The sequence below is a fragment of the Podarcis raffonei genome, chromosome 16 (assembly GCF_027172205.1).
Source record: "Podarcis raffonei isolate rPodRaf1 chromosome 16, rPodRaf1.pri, whole genome shotgun sequence".
Classification (NCBI taxonomy): Eukaryota; Metazoa; Chordata; class Lepidosauria; order Squamata; family Lacertidae; genus Podarcis; species Podarcis raffonei.
The window spans coordinates 10,796,892-10,821,839 of NC_070617.1; the positions used below are offsets into that span (position 1 = coordinate 10,796,892).

General features: G+C 48.9%; 1 protein-coding gene across 1 annotated transcript; it reads right to left on the minus strand.

Annotated features, from left to right (window-relative positions):
• Positions 1-1,971: 1,971 nt before the first annotated feature.
• On the minus strand, positions 1,972-23,086 carry LOC128403634 (palmitoyltransferase ZDHHC3-like). Its single transcript, XM_053368591.1, has 9 exons — positions 22,895-23,086; positions 20,942-21,030; positions 16,109-16,191; positions 14,081-14,193; positions 13,078-13,139; positions 11,304-11,424; positions 10,226-10,298; positions 8,299-8,428; positions 1,972-7,526 (listed from the first exon to the last, which is right to left on the minus strand). Exons 1-9 carry the CDS (start codon positions 23,065-23,067, stop codon positions 7,435-7,437), a joined length of 936 nt encoding a protein of 311 aa, XP_053224566.1. The 5' UTR covers positions 23,068-23,086; the 3' UTR covers positions 1,972-7,434.
• Positions 23,087-24,948: the final 1,862 nt, after the last annotated feature.

The window sequence follows — 24,948 nt, forward strand, 5'->3', positions numbered from 1 at the left end:
TATCTTTAAGGCGGTTTCATCAAGAAGCAGTGAAAAGCCGGACCTCGGCTTCCCTCGCTAGGGAAAGAAAAGCTTTCAAGCTGTAAATGAGAGAGGGAACATTTTATACTTTTGGGGTGGGGGAACCAGACACCCTTGGCCACTGGCCAAGCTGACTGCGGCCTGCTAGGAGAGGAAAGTGCAACAATATCGCCTTGTTAGATCTTGCTTTGGGCTTGGTATGCAGTGCCTCAGGAATTCCGGAGGACACACACTTCAAAATTATATGAACGTTATGACACCCATACTATCTGTAAGGGGATGAGGTCGTGTGGCAGACTGTTGTCTATGGAGAACAGGCTGTGCCACAACCATCCAAATTTTAGAAGGCAACTCTTTTGTCTGTTAATGACTTTGCTGAGTTTACTCGGTTATGGAGGCCACTTTCCAGGCAGATGGGTTGGACCAGCCTTTAAATTTCCCAAAAGGCACCAATGGAGAAGTGAAGTCAAACTGTTGGAAGGTTGCAGCACCTGCTGTGACTGCAAAGACAGATACGGAAGAGACATGTTTTGTTGCAGCTGGGGCAGATGGTGTATGGTATCCCTTCCGACAAGATTATAACTGTTGCCTCCCACATTGTTTTTGCTGCTTTTGTAGCACCAAAGTGACGTCTCTGGGGCACAAACCTGAGCAGTGTGTTATGGAGGTCCTGAGCTACCCAGATGACAAGCCACCCCCCCTCTCATCCTTGCCAATGTGATTCAAAGGAAAGCAGAGCAATATGTTTGGCACCAACTTGGCTGCAGGAGTTGCCGGAAGGAGGCATACCAGGCACCCTCTAACCGTCTTAGGGACTCAACTATGGATTTGTGTAGGCTTGACGCCTTAGCTTTTTCTTCTCCTGAAGATGTCTTGCAAGGCACCAATACTAAGCAGGGGATATTATGGGAAATCAGAAAGAGTGACTAGATACAGGTACCTGGGGCTACTTGACATGGTAGGGACAGGGCTGGCATCAGCAGTGGTGCCCAGCCAAATACTCAAGAATAACAGAAGAATCCAGCTGGATCAGGCCAGTGGCTCATCTAGTCCAGCATCCTGTTCTCACAGCAGACAAACCAGATGCTGGTGGGATACCCACAAGCAGGACCCGAGCGCAACAGCAGCTTTCACCCCATTTGTGATTCCTGGCAACTGGTACTGTGAGGCATATTGTCTCCAACGGTAGTGGCTGAACACAGCCACAGTGGTTGGAAGCCATCAACAGCCTGATTCTGCAAGATTGTGTCCAATCCTCTTTTTAAAGCCATCCAAGATGGTGGCCATCACTTCTTAAGGGAGCAAATTGCATAGTTGCATTACGTGTTGTGTGTAAAGAAATGCTTTTGTCTGTCCTGAATTTCCCAACGTTCACAAGCTGGCCATTCCCGTCACCTCCTAATGGCAAATCCCTCTTCCTTTAAGGCGTAGCCTCCCAACGCCTGCATGGCAGCTGTTTTTGTTACTCTGCTGCTTGGACCTACGCACAAAGCAAAAAATTGGGTTCCAGGCTTTAAAATAAAAAAGGAAGGAGTCCTCAAAGGTGAGGTCCAGAAGAAGGATTGTCGCTACATCTCCTCCTCCATGTTTTCCTGCTGCCTCTTCAAATCTTCTTTCCAGACGTTCACCTCCTGCATCGCTTTTCTCTGACTCACTCAGGCGCTGAAAGGTTCCTGGGCCCATCTCCAACTCCCCAAATCTCCCAAGGCCACGGAGCTGCCGGCTCGGATTCCAGAGCCCGTACAGAGGCTGCAATTTCCACTCCTGGTCTTAGAAGGGGGTGGGGAATCTGGGTGTGTGGGACGGGGAGGAACGCAGAAACGGTTAGCCTCTCCGGCTGAGATTTTAAAATTAAGATCGGATGAGGGCCAGGGGAACTGATTGTGCCTGCTGTGGGGGAACGACTGAGCCACAAATAAAGAAGAAGCGCCTCCAAACAGAATTCAGTGAGAAGGGGAGGAGGAAATGTTTTTATATATAAAAAATCCTTGCAGTAAATACAAAGAGCAAATACATACAGAGATGACCCGTTATGTTATAATACTGCTAGGCTGCAACAGGGTCAGGCTTCATAGCAGCACCCCCTTTGGGCCCCCAACCCCAAAACACACATTTTTGGAGTGTGGCAACGGCCCCTGTCTGTGGCCAACCCCCCCTCCCCTCAAGCACAAATTTCTGTGGATCAGCCCTTAAATGACTGCATACTCAACAGGCAGCTGGACTCCAGCTAGCTAACACTGCACTGGAAGTGTTATGGTCCCTCCAGTTGTCGAGTTAGACCTGCGACGGCTCATTCATACATGCCAGTGAGCGCTGGGGCGCTATGCCTGCTGAGCGTGCATGGATGAGCAAGTCTGTGGCGTCAGCGACTAGGGCAAGGTCGGCCCACCTCCCCTTTCCTACAGAGAGACCATTGTTGTTGCCGCTCCACCAATCTGCTGTTGCATTATTATGTTTAAAGGCATGTTTGCATCCCCACTACCACAGCAAAATAAGAGGAGACAGGCCGCTGGATCAAATCAAAGGTCTCCTTGCCAGCGGCCTGCTCTTACAGTGGCCAGCCAGACACCTCGAGGGGAAGCCTGCAAACAGGACCTGAGTGCAATGTTCACATTCACAACTGAGAGAGCTAAGATGACTTCTTGAGAAAGCTAACTGCTCCTCTACAGACGAGGCGGTGGGGATTTCAGGAACAGGGCACCAAGCGTGAATGCACACGCTGCTCCTGGGACTCTGTTTTTGACATCAAGACTGAGCTCACAGCCCCCCTCCCCCCAACCCACTCCTAGTCTCCCCTTCTTTCTTTGTTTCAGCAGCTTAATTTGAGAAGGGAGAAGAGACTTCTCGGTTGTTGTCATTGTTAAACAGTCAGGAATCTGAAGCCCTTGCCAAATCAAAGTCATCCAGAGAGCTACCCGCTGATCCCAGTCTACTTTCTGCCCGTCTCCCAGTTGTGCTTGGCCTCCATATAAGATGCCGTTCAAGCTGTGCGTAGTTAAGAGACCGGGGCCACGAGAGCTGTGTTAAGATTCCAACACCACTGCAAGACACAAGCAAAGGATTCTATATCCTGAAGATGCATGCTCTTTTAGGAAAAACAACAACACGTTTCTAGACAGCAGGGGGAGGACAGGGAGGGCTTTGCCTGCCAAAGTCTCACACCTGTCATCTATCAGAGGTTCAGGGTGTTGGATGGCTGGTTGAAGACTAGGCCCAGCAGAAGAAAAAAACAAAGGGATGCAAAAGCCTGGATCTTATACAGGCAACTGAAGGCAGCTTTTCCTCTGTGCCACCCAGCAGAAGAGAGCTCAGCGATGAGAGTCTGGAGTTTTGCACTAACAAAACAGAAGTTCCCAAACTGTGCAACTGGAATGAAGTGATGTAACTGGAATGAAATGACCTACAATAATTTAGACTCCTAGAATCTTAAGAGTTGGAAGGGACCTTGAGGGTTATCTAGCCCGACCTCCTGCAATGCAGGAATGTTCGGAACGGCAATATATCTTTTTCGGAGGGAATCATTGCACAGGTTTTGATCTGGGTAGTGGGTGGTGGAGAGACTGGAAGATTAAAGCTGCAAATCGCAATACTAGGGCAGATGACCAAAAGTGGGGCAGGCAGCAAAGGCATGCAAAAGGGGCAGAAGAGCAGCAGCAGTGATCTCCTGGCAGCGGCACCGTCCTTGCTGGGATGGTGGCAAAGCCCGCTGCTGCCTTGCCCCAGTGTGCAGTAGTGCCACAACTCTGCCTCCTGTGCCCCTGCTGAGAACAGACTGACTAAATTTTACTCAAGACAGACCCACTGAAATTAATAGATCTAAGTCAGTTGTGTTCATTAATTCCAATGAGACTATTCTAAGAGTAGGGTTAGCAGAGTCTTAACTTTGGGAGCCCGATAACTGTGCAAAGAAATGAGGAGACTCCTTCAGAGCACTGGATTCCCGAGTGAGAGATATTTTCTTTCTCTCTTTCTTTTAAATCAGAAATTTGGCTATTCTCTGCAGCAATGAGGACCGGAACCTTGCTTTGAAAAAAAAGAAGCAGCAGCAAAATGTGCTCCAGTTGCCGGATTCCTTGCTCCTTGGCACCCTCTCGAGCGTGAAGATGTCAAGACCGATCGTCTGTGGGGTTTGCAAAACAAGCTGCTCATCTTTGAGATGGGCGGGCATCACATTTGGTTCAAAGGGAACAAGTGGCATCCTGTTATTAAACGAAGCATCAGTGCAAACACATCCTGAGAAAATAAATAAAGCGGCAGAACACTTAAGACTTAATCCACAGCCAGAGCTGCTTTGTCCGCAGGGCACCGGGGGCAATCAATCGCTCACCCTCCAGTTCCTGACACTTGCATCTGGGGCTGTCTAGACTTTCATTAGAGGGTAGGAAATTATCCCAATTAAATCCCAGAGACATTCTTTCCCTTCCTCACCACACACACACACCCCAATCGTGCCACAGTTAGGTTCGCAGCTCAAAACTTGTTTGCCAAGTCTGAGCGAAAACCACCCCGCTTTTTAAAAAAGTTGGATGGATAGCAGGGTCAGGCATCAGGGAGATAGTGGTAGAAAAAAGCCTCATTCTAGCACAGACCAGAGCACAGGGAATTAACACAGCGTGTAGAAAGGAGTGGGGGAATGAGAATGCTGCAGTATAGGGATGTGGCTGGACTACTACCCCCATTATCCCTTGACCACGAACCATGCTGGTTGGAGTGGACAGGATATGGAAACCAGCAACATCTGGGGGAGGGTGTCTCACACTGACTCCCCAGGTTGTAGCACTCTGCTGAAAGTAAGGCTGCAACCTGATTTATTTATTTTTTAAAACCAATTACTGTACGCTGTATGAGCCTGGCTAGATTTAGTTTGCCATTTCAACTTGCACATGGGTAAAAACACTTCTGAAACAGAAGGCATGCTTCGTTTTCAGACAATGCACATGCACAGGGCATTGTGTTAGAAGAGGCCTTCCTCTCTGCTTTTGGTTGCAATGCTGCTGCTTAGTTGCTTTACCCGTTTAGCATACTTAAAAACATATTCTATTCTAACATGATATATTTCTAGCCGCCTTGAGAAGTAGAATCGAAGCCTGGGCTATAAGGCAACATAATAAATAGATAAGTACCACCCAACCCAAGGGCAGCAGTGTAGGATTAGCAAGTCGGGGGTGTGGGGGAAACACATGACACAATGGGTATCAAATGCGACACACTTCTTGTGCTTTGAAAGGCAGTGGAGGCTGCTCCATTCAGGGGAATGGGGCACTGCCCCACAACCCTTAGTCCGCTCTCAGCCATCCCCAGCCTGCTTGCCTTCTTACTTACAGCCGGTCCAAGGTGGGGCCCTGCCTGTCACCCTCCTCCTCCTCAGTCTCGGGAAAAGGATGGGGACAAAACTAGACTCCATTGGCTCTGCCACTCATTGCTTGCAGCTCTGCCTGTCATTGCCTCTGGCTCCGCCTCCTGCAGGGCTCCCAGATTCTGCCCTACAAACTCTAATGGATACCAGCCACCATTTTAAGATGAGTTTCAGGGAGTCATTATTTCAGAGGGGGCCGCCACCCTCTGCTGAAGTACTAGGGGCAGGAGAATCTCCCCTTTACTAAAAAGGGCTTCTCTGGTGCCCCCCCCCCCCAGAAAAATAGGTGCCAGAACTCACCATGAAGTTGCTACAGCAAGTTGCCAGGTGACTCGGGGCAGCCTTGAATAGACAGATGCCTGTTTGACAACAGCAGTGTTCACCAGCCACGGAGGTGATAAAAACTACGGCAAGCTGTTTGGTTTGGGGGTCGCCCCTGGTTCTGGTACAGGTCAAATAAATGTGCCCCGCCCCCCGCCCCATTCTTTTAGATTCAGGCAGGTGGCTAGGGCAGCTTGGAAGGGCCCTCGTGCAAACACGCCCACGTGCAACAGTAGAGGCCTGGCTGGACAGCTTAAAGCCCACTGCCGCTATACGGGAATTGGACTGAAGAAATGGAAATACGAATTGGCCCTACCCCATAGCTTGACCAACTGCGGCTAGGTGGAGACATAGATCTAAAAAAAATGTAGACTCACATGCTGGCCAGCTTCGCTTTTGACCTGAAATGTTCATTTTGGGCCTCTCGGAAGTACGTAAAGGCAAGAAGCAGGTGGGAGGGTGCTGGCCTGCAATGTCACCCACCTGAGAGGTGCCGGAACCATGCTCCGGTGTGCTCCAGCTGAAAAAAAGCCCTAGGCCTCTCTTTTCTCCAGTTAATGAGCAGCTCAAATGATGCTGGAAACCCAGCCTCTTAATTTCAAGGCCTCCGGGGAACCTTGGGGTGGGGGCCAATCCAGCAAAGGAAACAAGGAATCCCCCCAGCGATTAGACACCAAAATGACAGAAACCTCCTGAACACCTCCCCAAGCAGAGGATGCAGCAAGTCCCTGCGCACCACAAAGCATGATGTTCCGACTCTTATGTTTCAAGAAAGCTCAAGGAACTGCTGGGAATGTGCTGAAAGGCAATATACACACAATGCTCACAGCAAACCAGAAGGATAAGCAGAGATCCTGATGTGGCTGGTGCCGTGTGGGGAGGTGCGGCTGCGTGCTCTTAACACCCACCTGAGCTATCTGTGGTCACATCCACTGGAGGGCAGCCAGCCCCCGCCCTCTGAAAAAGGAAACCCCAAGGAGGTTGCTAATACAAGGTACTCCCTCCTCTGGGACAGCTGTTCACCATCAGCCTTCGATGTGCTTCCAGGCCACAGCAGAGCATCAGAGGCTGAAGCAAGCTTGAAGTGGAAGCATGTACCAAACACTGCCACCCCCAGGGCTGAAATCAGGTGAACAAAAGCAAGGCTGGGGTCCCTAGTGGGCAGAGGTCACAGCTCTCCAGAGTAGGAGGCTAATGCCCGCATTATTATTATTATTATTATTATTATTATTAGATAGGCCAGAGCTTGATCTCTTTGGGAAACCTGGTAAAGGACGCAGGGCTTAAATACGGCCTTCACAGGCAAGGTGAGGCAGGAAGGAAGGAAGGAAGGAAGGGGCTCAAATTCACATGCTTCACACCAGGGCCCAAGACGCATTAAGGGCCGCTTCTGAGAGTGATCTCTGCTGTGTGCAGCACCCCAGTTCTGAGTGTTACACAGGTTGAGCCAAGAGTTCAAAATACGAGGACCTCCTGCTGAGCTCCACTTCAAGGGAGAGCGTGCTCTGTTCCCATTGGGATGAAGAGCATCAACACTTATAGTACACACACACACACAAAAACACACATACACGCACGCAAACACTCCCCTCCCAAGAAAACTGTTTCCCCGCCTGGGGGAAAACGTTAAGAAACTGCAGCCACCATTGCCTCCACAGAAGGTGGCCAATGAAACTGAACGGAACCTCTGCCTCCACCAATAGAAAGAGAGCACGAAGAGAGAGCAGCCCAGGAAGTCACACGTCGTAGTTGGGCAAGTAGCTGTAGGAGGGTCCGCTGGCTGACGGAGAGCTGCAGTTGCACGGGAAGAACCAGCAGATGACGAGACCTAGGTGGTGAGAGAGGGAAGGAGGGTTGGAGGCACACAGCTCATTGTGGATGTATTGTATTGTATTGAACTTTATTACGGCCATTGGCCCATCACACGACAGTTTCCCATACCAACATAATGTACTTAAACCTCCAAATTTAAAACCGCCAAAACTTACAAAAAACAGACAAGAACCAAAGCAAAACAAAAACAAAAGACCAACATTATACATTACAGTAAATTTGTAACATAATCATCACCCTCTACTCATAAATTAGTAGAAGACATCAATGGTGATATCACCTAATTACATCCTAAAACATAGATCATAGTTTAGAGGGATTATCCGAGCCGCACAGGAGTCCGTTTCTCTTCTTTAGGGATAGAACGCTGATCAAGAATCTGGCAACCATGAGTGATCTTAGGGGGTCATCATCATTTAATAGGCTCATTGTGGATGCTTGCCTCTAATGCTGGGACAGGGAATCCAGCGCCCTCTGGCTGAGGATGGACCCCCGGCCCGCATCAGCCCCAACCAACATGGGTGATGGCACAGAATGATGGGAGCTGGAGTTCAGCATCTTCCAGATACAGGTGTGTGTCTGGTCCCCCAGATGTTGCTGATTTACAGCTCCCAGCGTCGCTGGCCATGACGGCTGGGGATGATGGGACTTGTAGCACAGCAACATCTGGAGGTTCTCTCTGCCTAATCTAGAGGGCCACTGGCTTCCCGGCACTGCTTTAACGGACCAGCAAGAACATATGCCAGTCATCACCACCCCAGACTTACCTCGGCCAAAGACTTCCCGCAGGAGGGCGATCTTGGGCTTCCGCGTATGCGAGACTTCCCGCCGTGCCTCTTTCAGGAGCCGGTTGCGCAGCTGCTCAATTGGGGTCTCGTCTGTGATAATGGAGACCAGCTGGGAGAAGTGATGCACATTAGGCAGTTAGGGGGTGGGCAGGATATGTTTTGAGACACACAAACACACACACACACAAGCACTTGTGTCTGTCTTTTGCTCCATGCGATACTAACATTCACTTTCTCCTAATAGCACTACCACCGGTGCATCTTTTTTGGGGGAGGGTTATCCTTGGCACCTCAGGAGGTCCTGGGCAAAATCTGAAACCTTGCCCACCTGTCCCCCTAGTCCCTGAACAACACACTGTGATAGCCGTGATGCTTCATTGCTCTATCTGTATGCAGCCTTCCTACAGTTAAACCTCCTTCAAGGTGGCTTACAACTAGGGCTGGATGAGATATCAATATATCGTCCAAAACCAGTTTGAAGTCCATATTGTGATAACAGTTTCATAATTTTTATTTTTTTTTCATTAAAGAAAAAACTTTATTATTTATAATGCACGTACAACCACACAATTACACCAACTCAAATACCGACAATACAAAAATACAAACATAAATGCTACACCTATGTGACTCTCGTAATTTTTGACCTGGCAATATATCACAAATCTCGATGTGTGTGTGGTTGCTATGCAAAAATCATGATGCAGGAAAAATTGTGAAGCCAGCCAATGCCTCTACATAGCTCCAGCCTAATTTCAGACATTGTGGTGTATCAATATATTGTGATGTTTAGCTGGTGATACATCACAATGCTGAAATCCAGATATCGCTCAGCCCTACTTGCAACCTCAAAAAACGTACATAATTCACTCTAACAGTTACCAAAATGTAACAAAATTTAGCCACAAACAATAAACCAACAGAAACATCTCAATAAATATGCAAGCCTGATGTACATGATTCACAGTAAGATCTAACAAGACATTGGGAAACCACTGCTGTTCACAGTAGAGAGGACCCAACCTGCAAAAAGCTGCACCCTATACTCAGTGGGGCTCATAGCTCAATGGTACAGCACACTGCTTGAAGTCGCCCCCACCCTCCCCAGTTCCAACGTACAGCAACAACGCCTGCCAAGACCGTAGAGAGCCACTGCCAATTAAAAGAGGCCACCTTGGGCTCCACAGTCCACTGATTGGACACTTTACAAGGCAGCTCCATGCAGCTGCTGATATTTGATAGTGTCTGTGCCATGGACACGGTTTCTCTTCTAGTCCTCTGCAGGAAAACCAGCACCAGCAACTGGAAGAAGGCTGGGGAAGAGGACTTGCCACTCTTGCCCTCCCCAGCATCTCCCTTTTGCTGCTGTTAATTCTTCTCCAGAGGAGAGATGAGGGAGCCAGCTGTACGCCTAGTGAGAAGACCCCTCCCTCTCTGAACTGTGTCTTAGTCAGGCTGCTGAGGCTCTTTGGAGTGGAATCAGCCCAGCGCCAGCAGCTGGAACTTAATTGCTTGTAAAATAAAATATTAAAAAATTGCTCTGTGCTGGCATATTCAAGTCTAGATTATTTCTAGTACAGAATCCATTCCAATGTTGTTAAATTGCTGCTTTCTTTAAACTTGCTTCAATTTATGGATTCATTTTGACAACAGCTTTCTCTCCCAGCCTACAAAGTTTTGCGTTTTGCTAATAAGTGTTGTAGCCACACTGGGCCCAGCTCAGTGTGGAAAGGTGACATATAAATAAACTATTTTAAAAATTTATTGATTTGGAACAATTTGTAAAAAAATAATTGGTTGGGGGGCGTTGCTGTTGTTTTTAATAAATGGCTGACAAACTAAAAAGGTTGCCAAACAATTAAAAAACCAAGTGTCCCCCCCCCCCGCTGCAAGCCTTAAAACCAACCTGGTCATAAAATATGACTGTGACAAAGAGGCCAAAGAGGATGGATTCCACCAGCAAGATGATGCGGTGAGCACTAGAAGGAGGAAAGGGGAAAGTACAGTCAGTCTGTTAACTAGGAACACTACTACTCCAACTTGTGTTTCCGGAGGGGCCGCAGAGCGCACGGGACTATTTTTTAAAATAGGGCTGAGCTGTGCTTCACATGTGTACCAGGCACCTCCAAACAGCTATTCCCCTCACAGAGCTACAATTCCCAGAGTTCCACGGGAAGAGGGATTACTTGTTAATCCACTCTGGGAATTGTAGCGCTGTGAGGGGGTGGAGAGGTGCCTCCAAACAGATCTCCGCACCCGTAACAAAGGAGTTCCCAGGATTCTTTGGGGGGAAGCGTGACTATTTAAAGTGGTATGATACTGCTCTAAATGCAGAGTGCAGATGGGGCCTACGTTAGGCATGCCTAATTAACTGGAGAACTCGAACGTGGTATAACCCATTCTTTCAGTTTCTTCTCCACGTGAAATTGTTCTAACGCTGATCCCTTCGCTGCTTAAATCGCTTCGAGGTCACGTTCGCAGGAAGCGATTCAGAAGTGAAACAGAATAAATAAATAGCCCGTGGCAGCAGGGGAATACAGCCCTCAACGGGAGGGGGGGAGCCTTCCCCCACCCCCACGATTGTGGACAGAGAGACCCTAAGCAGGAGGAAGCAGGCGAGGAGGCTGCGGGGGTTGGACGAAGGGACAACGCCCTACCCTCGGCTGCTCCCATTTTCCAAAGAGAGAGGGGGAGAGGGAGGGAGGGTGTGCTGCTCATTTATAGAAAAGCCAGCATGGAGCCTCCTCCCCTCCCCTTGGCATTGAGCCAAAGCTCTGGAGCTCCAGCTGTTCTTGGCAAGAACTGTGTGACATGGCAATTTCTTTTCTTTCGTTCGTCTTTCTTATTAATTTTTTTGTTTTTGCAAAAGGCCGAACTGAGGCATCTACAGGGTCTCTAGAACTCTCCCTGCCCCAGCAATGGGGGGAGGGGAGGGGGAGGGGAGAATCCTTAGCTTGATGGCAGGAGGAAGAAGTGGGACTCACATTTGGATGCGATTGTTGGAAACGCCTCCTTCGGCTCCTTCGGCCTTCCCGGCTGAGCTCTTGTCCGTGGGCCAAAGCCAGGTGGTCAAGACCAGCCCCATGGCGTAAAGGCTGGCCAAGCCTGTGGCCGGAGAACCAGGTCAGCGAAGGCCAAGAGGGAGAGGAAACACGAAAAGAAAAAAGGGTTATCAACGTAGGCATTGTGCATTTCATCATTCCCTCAAGGATACATGTCATAAATCCCCAAGTATGGTCAGGACAGCGCTGAAGCTTGAAAGGGTTTTTTGGGTGGGGAGACAGGCTTTCTGCTCAACTTCCAGATGCCTTAGACTTTTTCGACTTTCAACAAACTTCTAGCTTGCAAGAGCAGGAGATAAAGGAGATAGTGAGTAAGAATGAGGGGTTAAGCCAAATCCTTTACAGCAGGGGTAGGGAGTGGGGGTTCATTTTATTTTAGTCTGGAGTCACATTCTCCTGGGAGCAATCTGTCAGGGGCTGCATTCTGGTGGTCAGTGGAACCACTCCAACTTAATACAGTGGTACCTCTGGATGTGAACAGGATCCGTTCTGGAGCCCCGTTCGCATCCTGAAGCGAACACAACCCGTGCCTGCGCGTGCTGCGATTCGCCGCTTCCACGGGTGACGGCATTTTGAGTGTCTGCGCATGCGGCGAAACCCGGAAGTAACAAACTCCATTACTTCTTGGTCGCTGCGGAGCGCAACCCAAAAATATTCATCCCAAAGCTCCTTCAACCCAAGGTATGACTGTAACATTTTCATTCTTTCTATGCCGCCCATCTGACTGGGTTGCCCCAGCCACTCTGGGTGGCTCCCAACAAAATATTAAAAACGCAATGAAACATCCAAAGTTAAAAATGTCCTCTCCCTCTGACTCCCCTGTCTCCTTCTCCTGACACCCATCTCCCTGCTCTCTCTTGGCACCATGCTCTTCCTCCCAGAAGTCTCCCAGGGAGGAACAGGCTGCTATTGCCAGAGGTCTGAACTGATTCTTTGAAGAGGGCTTCTGACATCAGGCCAAGGGTCAAGGTTGCTCTGGTCCAAGGCTGCTTACCCCTGCTCTACACAAAATGTTAGGTTTTGATAAGTCAAGAGAGGAAAGTGTTATTTTGTCTTGGGAGGGAGGCATTGGCAGGGGGCAGCCTGGCAAAGGAGCAAAGGGGTAGGAAGGCAGAACGAGGAGAGTGGCTGGAGGAAGCAATGAACCTAGATGACCCTTCCAACTCCTCTATGATTAAGTGATTCTATGAATCACTCAGTTGGTGGGAGGTGAGTTGGAAGCAACGAAGGACATTAAAAGTTAAGCAGGTAAACAAGCAAACAAGGACTCTCAACCCTCAAAGAGACAAAGAAACTTGTCAGAAGCTGAGAACAATTCCAAGTTTTACAGTGAGGAGGAAAAGGAAGACTGCCTGCCTTGGAGAAGAGCAGCCCCTAGTGGGGAAAGACAGGGATCGCTGCTTTGATTTCAGAGATTAACCAGAGGGGACATCTAATAAACTGGGCTGGATCGATTTCAGTCGCCGCAATCCCTCAGTCCCCAGTGCTCTTCGGACAGGAACGAGGGCAGCTCAACCAACAAATGCAACCTTAAACCCTAATTTTTTTGTTCTGGGGAGGCAAAGAAGGGGCCCTTGGGGCAGTGGGGCATTAAGCAGGGAGGTAAATTGCTACCCACAATGTCCTGGGACCCACCCCACCCTCCACAGGAACTCCCCCCCCCAAACCACAGCCCGGTAGCACGTTCCCGACATACCTGTATAGAAGAGAAACTGGATGAAGTATTTCTGGTTCAGTTCCCCCACACAGTTGTTGATCCTACCAAGAGAGCGTTTGGGCGTGTTAGAAAGAAAACTGGACAACTAGGAACGAGATGAAGCTGTCAAGTGGCTTCTCTCGAGTTTCTCCAATCTTCAGTTCAGCTCTCTACATTTCCACATGAGTTTGCAATTAAAAAAAAAATTCTCATGGAAATTCATCAGCGTTTTTCTGTGAATTTCTCCTACTATACACATTTGTATATGCAATTTCCCCCTAATACAGTCATTTCTGCAAAGCAATATTAACTAATATAATGTGTTCTGTATGTAATTTTCACTAACACGTGGATTTGCATGCACGCGTTAGTACATTCATTTTTGCACACGTTACCCGGGTGAAAGAACTTTAAATGCCTGCTGGGCACTTTTCCATTCCGTTCAGTTTAGGTGGACAATTGAGCATCCATCTTTCCACAACAGCCAGCCGCTTTCTGATTTTAACTTTTTATATGGATTTTATTGTATGGTTTCATAGACCATTGTCATAAACCACTCTACTGTTGCTTTTACTGAACAGTGGCAGATAAGTATATTTCTAACAAATAGGTAATTAACCTGCATGCAAAATTTGGAGAAGCGTAGAGTTCTTTTTTATTGGTTTTTTTTTAATATAGTGTGAATTTTGAAGGATGGTTGTGCTTTGGTTCACAAATCATTTCAGAAAATGGGAATTGGGGAGGTTTGCCTTCATATGCAAACTGAACCACGTTCCTCCTCTCCCCCCCCCCACTCCCTAGGGACAACAGCTCAAGTTAAAATTAAAAAGGGTGGTTCTTCTGGTTCCCAAAGAGGAGATGGGGTTGGGGAGGCCGATGCTGTCTCACTGGGTCCGTCATACCACTGACTGAGATGGGAAGCCCTCTTCTCTGGGGAGGAAGCAAGGGGGAGCAAAAGGCACCATCGAACCCTGACACACACAGATCAAGGCAGGATCCTCACCAAGGGCAGTGGTGGTCCATGCGGCGCACGCAGCGGTGGCAGACGCGGCAGTGGTGCGCCCGGGGCGGCCGGTATGTCTCACAGCGGTTACACACTGTCCAGTCCTCATTGTTCTAGGGAGGCAAAGAAGAGGATGGCAGAGGAACCCAAGGGTGTTTGTCACCTGCTCTGCTTCTGTTTCTGATGGTGCTTGAGCTTGCTTTCACCTCCTCCCTCCCATTCCATTTTTCCTTGCCTGACATATCCTCTTTGGACAGAAGCCCAAGGGCAGGGGCCACCTTCATGCTGATTTTTGAGAGCCTTTTGAGTTAAAGTGCAGGGTGCAAATGCAAGAAACCATCAAATGGAATTAACACCACCTCCTTCAGACTACAGTTCATCTGCACACAAGGGGTTTAAGTTCTGAAAGATTAAACCTTTGTCTGGACTGGACTGCTCCAGAATGAACCTATGAAGAGCCCTGCTGAATCAGGCCCAAATCCCATGTAGCCTAAAAGCCTGTTCCTTTTCAGGGTTGACTCCAGGGCTGGTTCCATCGGTGGGCTCTGTCAGCCTTTCCCTGCCATGAAAGCACTGCTCCAAGAAGCACCAGGAGGCTGGACTCAGCCACCCTTTTAATTTCACACCATGCCCCCGAGCTAAAGCTGCACCTGGGGCATTCTGGGAAATTTAAAAGGTCAGCAAGCCACAGCCTCCCTGCACTGCTTGCAATTGTCTATAGAAAGCAATCCTGTGAGTTGTATATATAAAGCATAAACACGGGAGCTGCGTATATAAAGCAAGACTGTGGGATGGAGGGGTGATCTGAGTCAGAGTCCCAGAAACTCTGCTCCGTTGGAGACCACAAGAGGAGAAGCAGCTGGAATCTATTACTGTTGCTCTTTGGTGCCATTCTATTGAAGATGTTGTTTCAGTAATTTTATATTTGTTGTTGATGTTGTTTTTCCACTGTAAACTGCTCCGTATATTACAGGAGACCTTGCCCTGGGTCTGTGAGCCACCATTTTGTGATTCCCACAATGCCCTTGGGGGCGTCGCCATTTTGGATTTCCAGCAAATAATCCTGGGAGCTGTGGTTTGCTAAGGATGCTGTGAGTTGCTACAAGGCCCCTCTCCCCCTCGCAGAGCTACCCTTCCTGGAGTGGCTTAACAGTCAATCCCTCTTCCCAAGGAACTCTGGGAACTGTAGCTCTGTGGGCAGAATAGAAGCCCCCTAAGGACTTTCAGTTCCCTTAACAAACTACAATCCCCATGATTCTTTGAGGGAATCCGTGATAGTTTAAAGTGGTAGGATTGTGCTTTGAACACAGTGCCGATGGGGAAGCCTGCATGCCTTGCATTCACAGCAGACAAGGTGCTTACCTCTCCAGCAGCTTGTCAGAATGCAAGGTAAAGGTAAAGGGACCCCTGACCATTAGGTCTAGTCGTGACCGACTCTGGGGTTGCGGCGCTCATCTTGCTTTATTGGCCAAGGGAGCCGGCGTACAGCTTCCAGGTCATGTGGCCAGCATGATTAAGCCGCTTCTGGAGAACCAGAGCAGTGCACGGAAACGCCATTTACCTTCCCGCCAGAGTGGTACCTATTTATCTACTTGCACTTTGACGTGCTTTCGAACTGCTAGGTTGGCAGGAGCAGGGACCGAGCAACGGGAGCTCACCCCGTTGCAGGGATTTGACCTGCCGACCTTCTGATCAGCAAGTCCTAGGCTCTGTGGTTTAACCCACAGCGCCACCTGCGTCCCTGAATGCAAGGTAGCTGCAGAGAATTAAAGTAACTAGCTGCAGCTAGATGGTGTTGAGCTTGACGAATCACTGGGCTAAGGCAGGTATGAGGAGCGTGCAGCTGGAACACAGCATTGCTGGTCCATAACTCCTGCCATTCCTGACCCTGGCCATGCTGGTTGAGGCCAGTGGGAGTTGGGAATCCAGCCCCCATCTGGAGGGCCACAGGTTCCCCACCCCTAGGCTACGGGCAAGGCAGCTTCACATTCCCCTCTCCCCAGGTACAGACTCCTTGCAACAACTCACCCGACTGTTCTTGTGCGATCCGCCACTGCCGCTACTCCGCAAGTCAGAGAAGTCAATGGCTGTATCTGGGAGCGGGACCATGCCTGAAAGAGAGCCACAGGCAAGGCTGGGTGTGAGCATGTCAAATCTAATTGATTTTTTAATTTTTTTTTATGGTGGGGAGCTGTTTCATAAAGGACAAGGCTATTGGTGGCTACCAGACTTGATGGCTGTGTTCTCCCATCGCTGTCAGAGACAGTAAAGGCGGCGTCAGCGTCCCCCAAACTTACCCCCGCACAAGTAAGTGACATCATGTAAAGTGGGGGGGGGCGCCCTCTCAACACCTTTTAAATGCCCTTTCTGCTGCTTTCTCTTCAATCCAGACCAAAAATACTGTGTCCAAAAATATCCACAAGAACTGATATTCTGGGGTCGGCAGGAGGCCGAACAGGAAAGCTGCTGCGCTACCCCACACACTGGCTGTTAGGGAGTTGTGACTGTTAAAGTGGTATAAGAGTGTTTTAAGTACAAGGTGTGGATATGGCCTCAGGCTAACATTGTTGCTGTGAAGATACAAGGTGTGGGGGGAACAAATGTGCCACCCTGAACTCCTTGGGGAAAAGAACAGATTAAAAAGTAATGAAAGAAAGTTTTTTTTAAAAAAAAGGCTCAGAACAGACAGACAGGAGACAGCCTGATGAAGAAATTAACTTCACACCCATTTACTTATGCTCTTCCTCCAACCTCCCCCTGTTATCTACCATTCCTTTCATCTTTGTTTAGTGGGTGTAAATACATGCATGCACTAATCGCATTTACCCACCAAGAGGCCTCAAGGGGATCCCACTGAGTTGTGCTGCAGGGCTGGGGAGCCTGCAGCCTTCCAGGTGTTGCTGGACTCCAGTTCCCATCGTGTTGGCTGGGGCTGATGGGAATTGGAGTCCAGGTTCCCAGCCCTGGGGTACTAATTACTTCCAGCATGGCGTTTTTTTCTGCAGAGAAAAAAAGTTAACTTTCTCGTTTCAGTTTTTGCGGTTCTTATCTCAGCAACAAAAAGCTGTTTTAAATGTCCAAAAAAATGCTTTTTGTGTGTGTGCTTCTCCACTGCCAGTTGACCAAGTCTGCATCAATCATTGGCTCCCTTTTTATCCCTTTAATAGCTGCCATATTTAGGAATGGAACCTCCAGGTTTACCTCTGAGCGTCTGATGCTTGGGACAAACAGGCAAAAGTGGCTTTTATCCCTCATGCCCTGCTTATGAATTTTCCTGGAGTTAATGATTGCTCACTACTGGAGTGATGGACTAGATGGATCTTAGTTTTGACCCAGCAAGGAAATTCTTTTATTTTTAAGCAAAGAAATCACAGAAAAATCTGAATGTGCGTGGAAGGATCAAGAGAACAGAGCTGTTCTCCTTCTCCCTCCCACCCTGCAAAAGTATATCATGAACTAAATAAACTCCAAGAAACGGGAACAGAATGAACTTCTAACAATGATGCAGGCACATTACTCAATCGAGATGTTCCAGCTCTCAGTGACGCCAACAAAGGCACATTTGCTCAATAAATATTTTGATTTTGCATTTGGAGAGACAGAGAGAGAAAAGATGAAATGTGCAGAGCAGGCTGATTAATGTCAAATATGCCACTTCAGCTTTCTGTCCCAAATGCCACTGGCAAAAGATGATCAAGGACTTCGCTTTTGCTGATCCCATAATAAACACTCGCAAAGATCCACAGGCCCAAGGGCCCTCTTCCAGGGTAAGATGACACCTCCAAGGAAGCCAAGGCAACGACCTTCAGCAGGATCCGGGCAAGCAGTTGCGGAAAAACAACACCCGGCAAAGGAAGGCTGGGCAGCTCCAGTTTCTGCAGCTGCTTTGCTTGGATATGCTGAAAAGGCAGCATCACAGATTGGGGGGGGGGGGGTGGCAGCCTGGCAATAGGTGTGGCCTAAAGTGTGCCCCACTGAGGATTAGAATACAGCTCCTAACACAGAGAGAGACCCAGGAATCTCCACTTTCATGGTTTCAAAAAGAATGACTCTAAAGCCCTTCTGTTTGCAAGGGTGGGGGACACCAAGCAGTTGTTTACTATTCTGCAAAAGGTACTGAAATAGGAAGGAGGGGCTGGGGAAGAAGGCACCTAATGGCGAATGGGACGCCTTGTTGAATCAGACACGGGTCCGTCTAGTCCAGCATTCTCTCTTTCACAGAGGCCAGACAACTCGTAAATAGCACAATAAAAAGTGCTCCATCTAGTCCAGTACCCTGTTTCCACAGTGGCCAACCAGATGCCACTGGGAAGCATGTAGCAGGACCTGAGCACAAGGACACTCTCCTCTCCTGGGGCTTCCAGCAACTGGTATTCGAAAGAGGAAGCCCATCCCTTGCTTTGTTCCCAGTATCAGATCAGAGGCGCTGCTGGTGTCACGTTGCAGCTGACATCTGAGGCCAGGAGAGCACACAGTTCCCATCACTGCACTTGCCCTGCAGCCTTTATCAGTGTCCTCTGCCACCAGGAAGCTGCCCAGCTGTTTAGGTGAAGAGATGTTCCCTCCAGCCTGCCCCCAAAGACCTAAATGTAAGGTTCTACGTTCTCATTCAGGGGTGCCAGCCTGTTGCGCTTTGCCTGCCTGGGTACTCAGCACAGCAGCAACACAGGCTGGAGGGTCAGGGTGGGGTTGCAGTCATAAAATTCTGAAACCTGGGAAGTGATGCTGGGCTGCAGAGACAGAACAAAGATCTCCTGAAGCCCAACAACCTCCTTGTCTGAGCTGATATGGTCTTTAACCATAAAGACAGTAATTCTGGGGAGTCTCGATGTCAATGCCACATCCGCCTTATCTGGTCCAGCTCAGGAATTCATGGCTGCCATGGCAACCACGGGATGTCTCAAAACATTACGCAGCCAGTGTATGTTGCAAATCATACTCTCGATCTGGTCTTTGCTAGAGTGGGGGGGCGGGGAGTGTCCAGGCTGACATGGACACATCAGTCTCTAGTGAGATTTGGATTGACTGTGACTGACATTCCCTCATTAGGAAGGTCTGCCTGCCCCCAGATACTTATGCAATCCAAGGGATTCCTGAAGGCTCAGGGGGATTTTCCAGACATGGCTGGCGCTTTGATCGAGGCCCTGGTCCTGTTATGGAATTGCAGAATGGCAAAGGCAAACAAGCACAGTGACTCCTGAGCCACGGGACATTCCTGCACTACTGAGAAGTTGCCCGTTTATGAAATGCCTTCCCAAGGAAAGTATGTCGTGTAGACACTGCATTCTTTTCAGACTAGGCTTTCCATTTGCACAGGTATTTTAAATGATTTTGTTCTTAGCTAGTCGGGTGATTTCATTCCTCTTAATCTTATTGCATTATTGGCTGCTTTCATTTTCTTTTTTTATTTGCATACTGCTCCAAAATCCGATTTTGGATAAAGGGCAGCTTAATTTTTTAAAAAATAAATAAATCCCTTTCCTTCCTGTATTATTTGTCTGAAGCTGAAAGTGCACATATACTTGTGAGGGAATTCCTATTAGCCATAGTGGGGCATTATTTCCAAGCACACAGGATTGTACTTCAAATCATTTTTGAAATGCCATTTAAGATTGTGGCCAATATTAACCCATTTTGGGACATCGAGTCCCATAAGGTCACCGTGTACTGGTTAGAGAAAGTGTGCATAGCGGAGGCCGGTCCATCCAGGGCAATTGGGACGAGGCTGGGCAGTGGGGGGGGGGAAGGCTGGGATGCCCAGACAACAAGACCCCCCTCTCAGGCCTTGCTGATGTGGTCCAAAGCAAAGCAAAACATTTGGCCCCAGCTTGACTGCAGGAGTTGCCAGAAGGAGGGATACAAGGCGCCATTCAACAGTATTAGGATCTCCACTCTGGATTTGTGTAGCTTTACTCCTCAGCCTTTCTTGGGCTCCATGATCACTGCAGATGGTGACAGCAGTCACAAAATTAAAAGACGCCTGCTTCTTGGGAGAAAAGCAATGACAAACCTAGACAGCATCCTAAAAAGCAGAGGCATCACCTTGCCAACAAAGGTCCAAATAGTTAAAGCTATGGTATTCCCAGTAGTGATGTATGGAAGTGAGAGCTGGACCATAAAGAAGGCTGATCGCCGAAGAATTGATGCTTTTGAATTATGGTGTTGGAGGAGACTCTTGAGAGTCCCATGGACTGCAAGAGGATCAAATCTATCCATTCTTAAGGAAATCAGCCCTGAGTGCTCACTGGAAGGACAGATCGTGAAGCTGAGGCTCCAGTACTTTGGCCACCTCATGAGAAGAGAAGACTTCCTGGAAACGACCCTCATGTTGGGAAAGATGGAGGGCACAAGAAGAAGGGGACGACAGAGGACGAGATGGTTGGACAGTGTTCTCGAAGCTACGAACATGAGTTTGACCAAACTGCGGGGGGCAGTGGAAGACAGGAGTGCCTGGTGTGCTCTGGTCCATGAGGTCACGAAGAGTCGGACACGACTAAACGACAACTCCTCAGCCTTTTCCTTTCGCAAAGATGGTTCCGCAAGGCAGCAGGTATGGACTGATCCTCAAGGCCCCACCAGCCTCAGCTTGTCCTTGGCCAGCTCCCACCAACCTGCCTACTTGCAGTCCAATACGGCCAGTCAGCCCTCTCCTCCTTAGTCTCAATGTTGCCCTTCAAGAACTCAGTAAGAAGGAGGAGGATGGAAGAAAACTAGAATAAGCTGGCTCTGCCTGTCGCTGGCTCTAGCTCTGGCTGTTGTAGGACCCTCTGCCTTTTGTCCTACCAACCTCCACTGAGAGAGAGCAAAGCATGGAAGCTGATGACACAGACAGGGCCCAGGTAAGGGGTGAAGGTGGCTTACCTGGGTCGGCAAAGACAGCTCGCGTGTGACAGGCCAAGAGCATAACGACAATGAAGTTGAACGCCACGGCATGGAACGGACACCAGAGGCTGTGACAAATGGAAGCAGTGAGGTCATCAGCATCTCGCAAACTTTCTTTCTTTTTCTCCCCCCCCCCTTCCCCTTTCCCAACAGCTTTTCCAGAAGGCTAACTCAGTGAAATACGAGAGCCCATTCTATCCCTGCGTCATCATAATCATCCCCAAAAACTCGTTATTATCCGGTTGCAAACAATGCATTCTGACAGCCAAGCAGGGATCATCTTACTAATGCAGCAAGTCTTGGATTACTTTGTGCATGAAAGGGAGCATATTCACATTTTATTACAGCTGGGACCCAAAAGGCCCCCCATGATTGGACATACTCAGTGGAGGTTTTTTATGTTGTTCTGTTGTGTTTTTGATACTCCCCACTTTCAAAGGGTGGCATTGGGGGTGTAAAGGGGAAGGAAACACTGTTTTAGAATTCCAAAGTCAAACGTTACTACTGATCCTGGCCTATAAATAACTGACTCTGCATGGTTTCTTGGAAGTAAAAGCCCATGTTTTTCGATCTTTACTCCTTAGTGTGTGTGTTTAGGATCATAGCAGAATTTAGCTAAACTGCGGGAGATAAAAAAGGTGGGCACCAGGTAAGAAAAAAAGGCATGCTCAGGACCTGTAAGAAAATCCATGTACCCAAACATAGCAGACACGCTGAACTGGACCAGGTGTATGTCTCTAGCCCAACATCCATTTACCAGCCAGGCAAATGCTTCATGAAGGACCACCACCAAGGTTTGAAGGATACAGCCTTTTCTCTGTTGTAATCTCCCAGTGACAAGTATTCAGTGGTAGACTTCCTCAAACATACAGGTTCTGCATAACCATTATTATGTCTATTTAACTAACAGAAATTAAAGGACTCCTCCTCCATGACTGTGCCCTGTGCTGGTGCCCTGAAAATACATGCACTAAAGGAAAAAATATACATCTATTAAGCAACAACAAAAAATAAGGCTGCAGTCTTCTACCTACTTATCCAGGAGCAAGTCCCACAAGGGCAGGGCTGCCTTATAATAATGATAATTTATTATTTGTACCCCACCCATCTGGCTGGGTTTCCCCAGCCACTCTGGGCGGCTTGCAACAAAAATTAAAAACACATTAAAATGTCACACATTTAAAACTTTCCTGAACAGGGCTGCCTTCAGATGTCTTCTAAATGTCAGGTACCGGGTAGTTGTTTATCTCTTTGACATCTGATGGGAGGGCATTTCACAGGGTAAGGAATCCAGAATCCACTAATAGACAATACTTATATTAGAATCAACCAAAATGTCACAAAAGAGTGAGCAAGGTTTTAGCCCACCAGATTTCTTCATCAGGCCAGTTGTTGCACAAAGCAGAACTTGGGGAAGTAAGGGGGGGGGAGGCAATTAGGTTGGATGTTGGCTCCATGAGTATCCAGCCTCATTTTTGTAGTTATTCACTACCCCACTCCTGGAATTACCGAAACCGATGCAGAGCTCTGGAGAAGCTGAAGGTTTGCTCACTGGCATTTTGTGCCGGCTGGGTTGATCCTAAGCAAAATATTGGTGAAGGGCAGGAAACACGTCCAATAACAGCAGCAGCAACATTTTGGCTCGAGGTAGATTCTGAAACTTTCCCCCTTTTTTCTTTCTTTCAAGAAAACTCTGAGAAAGCACCTCTGAGCATGTGCAGAGTACAGAACCTGCGACCTCCTCCTGCCCCTGAGCTACGGCCCTTCTCCGGCATCGCTTCTTTCCTTTCCCCCAACACCGTGGGGCAAGGAAACCGGTGACGGGGGGAGGAACAAAACCGAGCCATCCCAAGCATCCCAAGGGCACCGTGCCCCTGAGCATGTGCAGAGCGAAGGGGTGGGGACCTTCCCTGCGGGGCTGGCGCGCCCTACCTGCCCCGGAAGCCCGGCTGGAGCAGGACATGCTCCAGGATGACGTAGTCGGCGTAGCCCACACTGAGGTACGTAAGCAGCAGGCAGAGGACCCCGCACGGGTCCGCCCGACACCGCCCCTTCCCGCAGCACCAGCACCGACACCGACCCCCGGCCGCCACCGCCGCACCCATGGCAACCCCCGGCAGGCACTTCCGGCGCCGCCTCCTCCCCGCTCGCCAGCCAATCGCAGATCGGGAGAGGGGAGGGGCCGCGGAAGCCGAGGGCGCCGCCGGACCAGCGTCTCCCTCGCGCTCCTGTTGCCATGGAGACGCGGCCTAGCAGCAGCAGCCCTCGCCAGCCTTTCCTTTTGGGGCCGGGGGGGGGCGGGGTAGCGGGGCCCACCTCAGTTTGGGGACCGGCGTGCGAAGGCGCGTCAAAGGCCAAGCAGGCCTTTGGGGTCAAAAAATCTGGGAAATGAAATCAACAACAACAACAAGCAGAGGTTGGGTGTCCATCTGTCATGGATGCTTCAGCTGAGATTCCTGCACTGCAGGGGGTTGGACTAGATGACCCTCGGGGGTCCCTTCCAACTCTACAAGTCTCTTAAGAAGAAGAAAAAACAATGGTATTGGAGGGTGTGAAGTTATGTGACCCCGAGCCAATGGGATAAGTAACTATGCAACCTTAGGAGACATCTGAAGGAAACCGTGTACAGGGAAGTTGTCTGATGTTTAATGTTTTATTATGCTTTTATATATGTGGGAAGCCACCCAGAGTGGCTGGGGCAACCCAGTCAGATGGGTGGAGTATAATAATAAAAGGAGGAGGAGGAGGATGGAATAGAACGTTCCCATTTTCAACAGAGAATTGTTGGAGGGTATGCAGTGTGTGGCGCTGCGGGTTAAACCACAGAGCCTAGGACTTGCCAATCAGAAGGTAAGCGGTTCGAATCCCCGCGATGGGGTGAGCTCGGTCCCTGCTCCTGCCAACCTAGCAGTTCGAAAGCACATCAAAGTGCAAGTAGATAAATAGGTACCACTCCGGCGGGAAGGTAAATGGCGTTTCCCTGCACTGCTCCAGTTCGCCAGAAGCGGCTTCGTCATGCTGGCCACATGACCCGGAAGCTGTACGCTGGCTCCCTCGGCTAGTAAAGCGAGATGAGCTCCGCAACCCCAGAGTCATCCACGCCTGGACCTAATGGTCAGGGGTCCCTTTACCTTTACCTTTATGCAGTGTGCCATGGCATCCAGATCTTGGTTGGTGTCACCTGGCTTTCTTTTCACCCCATATATTGCAGAGGCCTCCATTTTATAGCATTTTTGCAGCTTGTAGGAATTTCTAATTTTCGGTTTCCCTCGAAGGAAGGTTTCCGAAGGGCTTGTCATGTGAATGTCTCTTAGAGAGGTACCTTTCGCATTTTAAGCATTTTTGTACATAATGCTTGGCTTGAGAACTGCACTGCAAATTTCAGAAAAGTGCCGATTTTGGAGGATGACCATTTTTCAGTGATCATATAGTGTTGGAAAGCATTCGTTAGGTTAGCCTTTAAAAGCAAACTGAAACAAAACTCTCTGCATCCCAAATGCAGTCATATCTACACAGTTTAAACCACATGCTCCCCCCCCCCAAGGATCCTGGGAACTGTAGCCTATCCTCTCTCACAAACTACTGTAGCCAGGATTCCATGGGGGGAGCCACAATTACTTAAAGTGGTGTGGTACTATTTTAAATGTATAGTGCAGATGGGACCTGGGTGGTGGAGACAGACATTATATTGGTCACATGCACACCGTACACTTAAAGCACATCTTCCTCATAGGAATCCTGGGAACTGTAGTTCACCCTTCACGGAGCTACTGTTCCCAGTCTAACAGTTCTCAGGGTTCTTGGGAGGTGGGAGGGAAGCAATTTATTTAAAATGTATTGTGTGGATATGACCCCAAGCCAGTTCAAACAGTGGGTTTTGTCAATAAATATGGATGCCTGGCGCTCCGATGTCTATAAGGACCTAAGGGTCTCCCATAAGGCTAGCCTCCCCCCCCCCGAATGTTCCACAGACTCACAGATCTTTC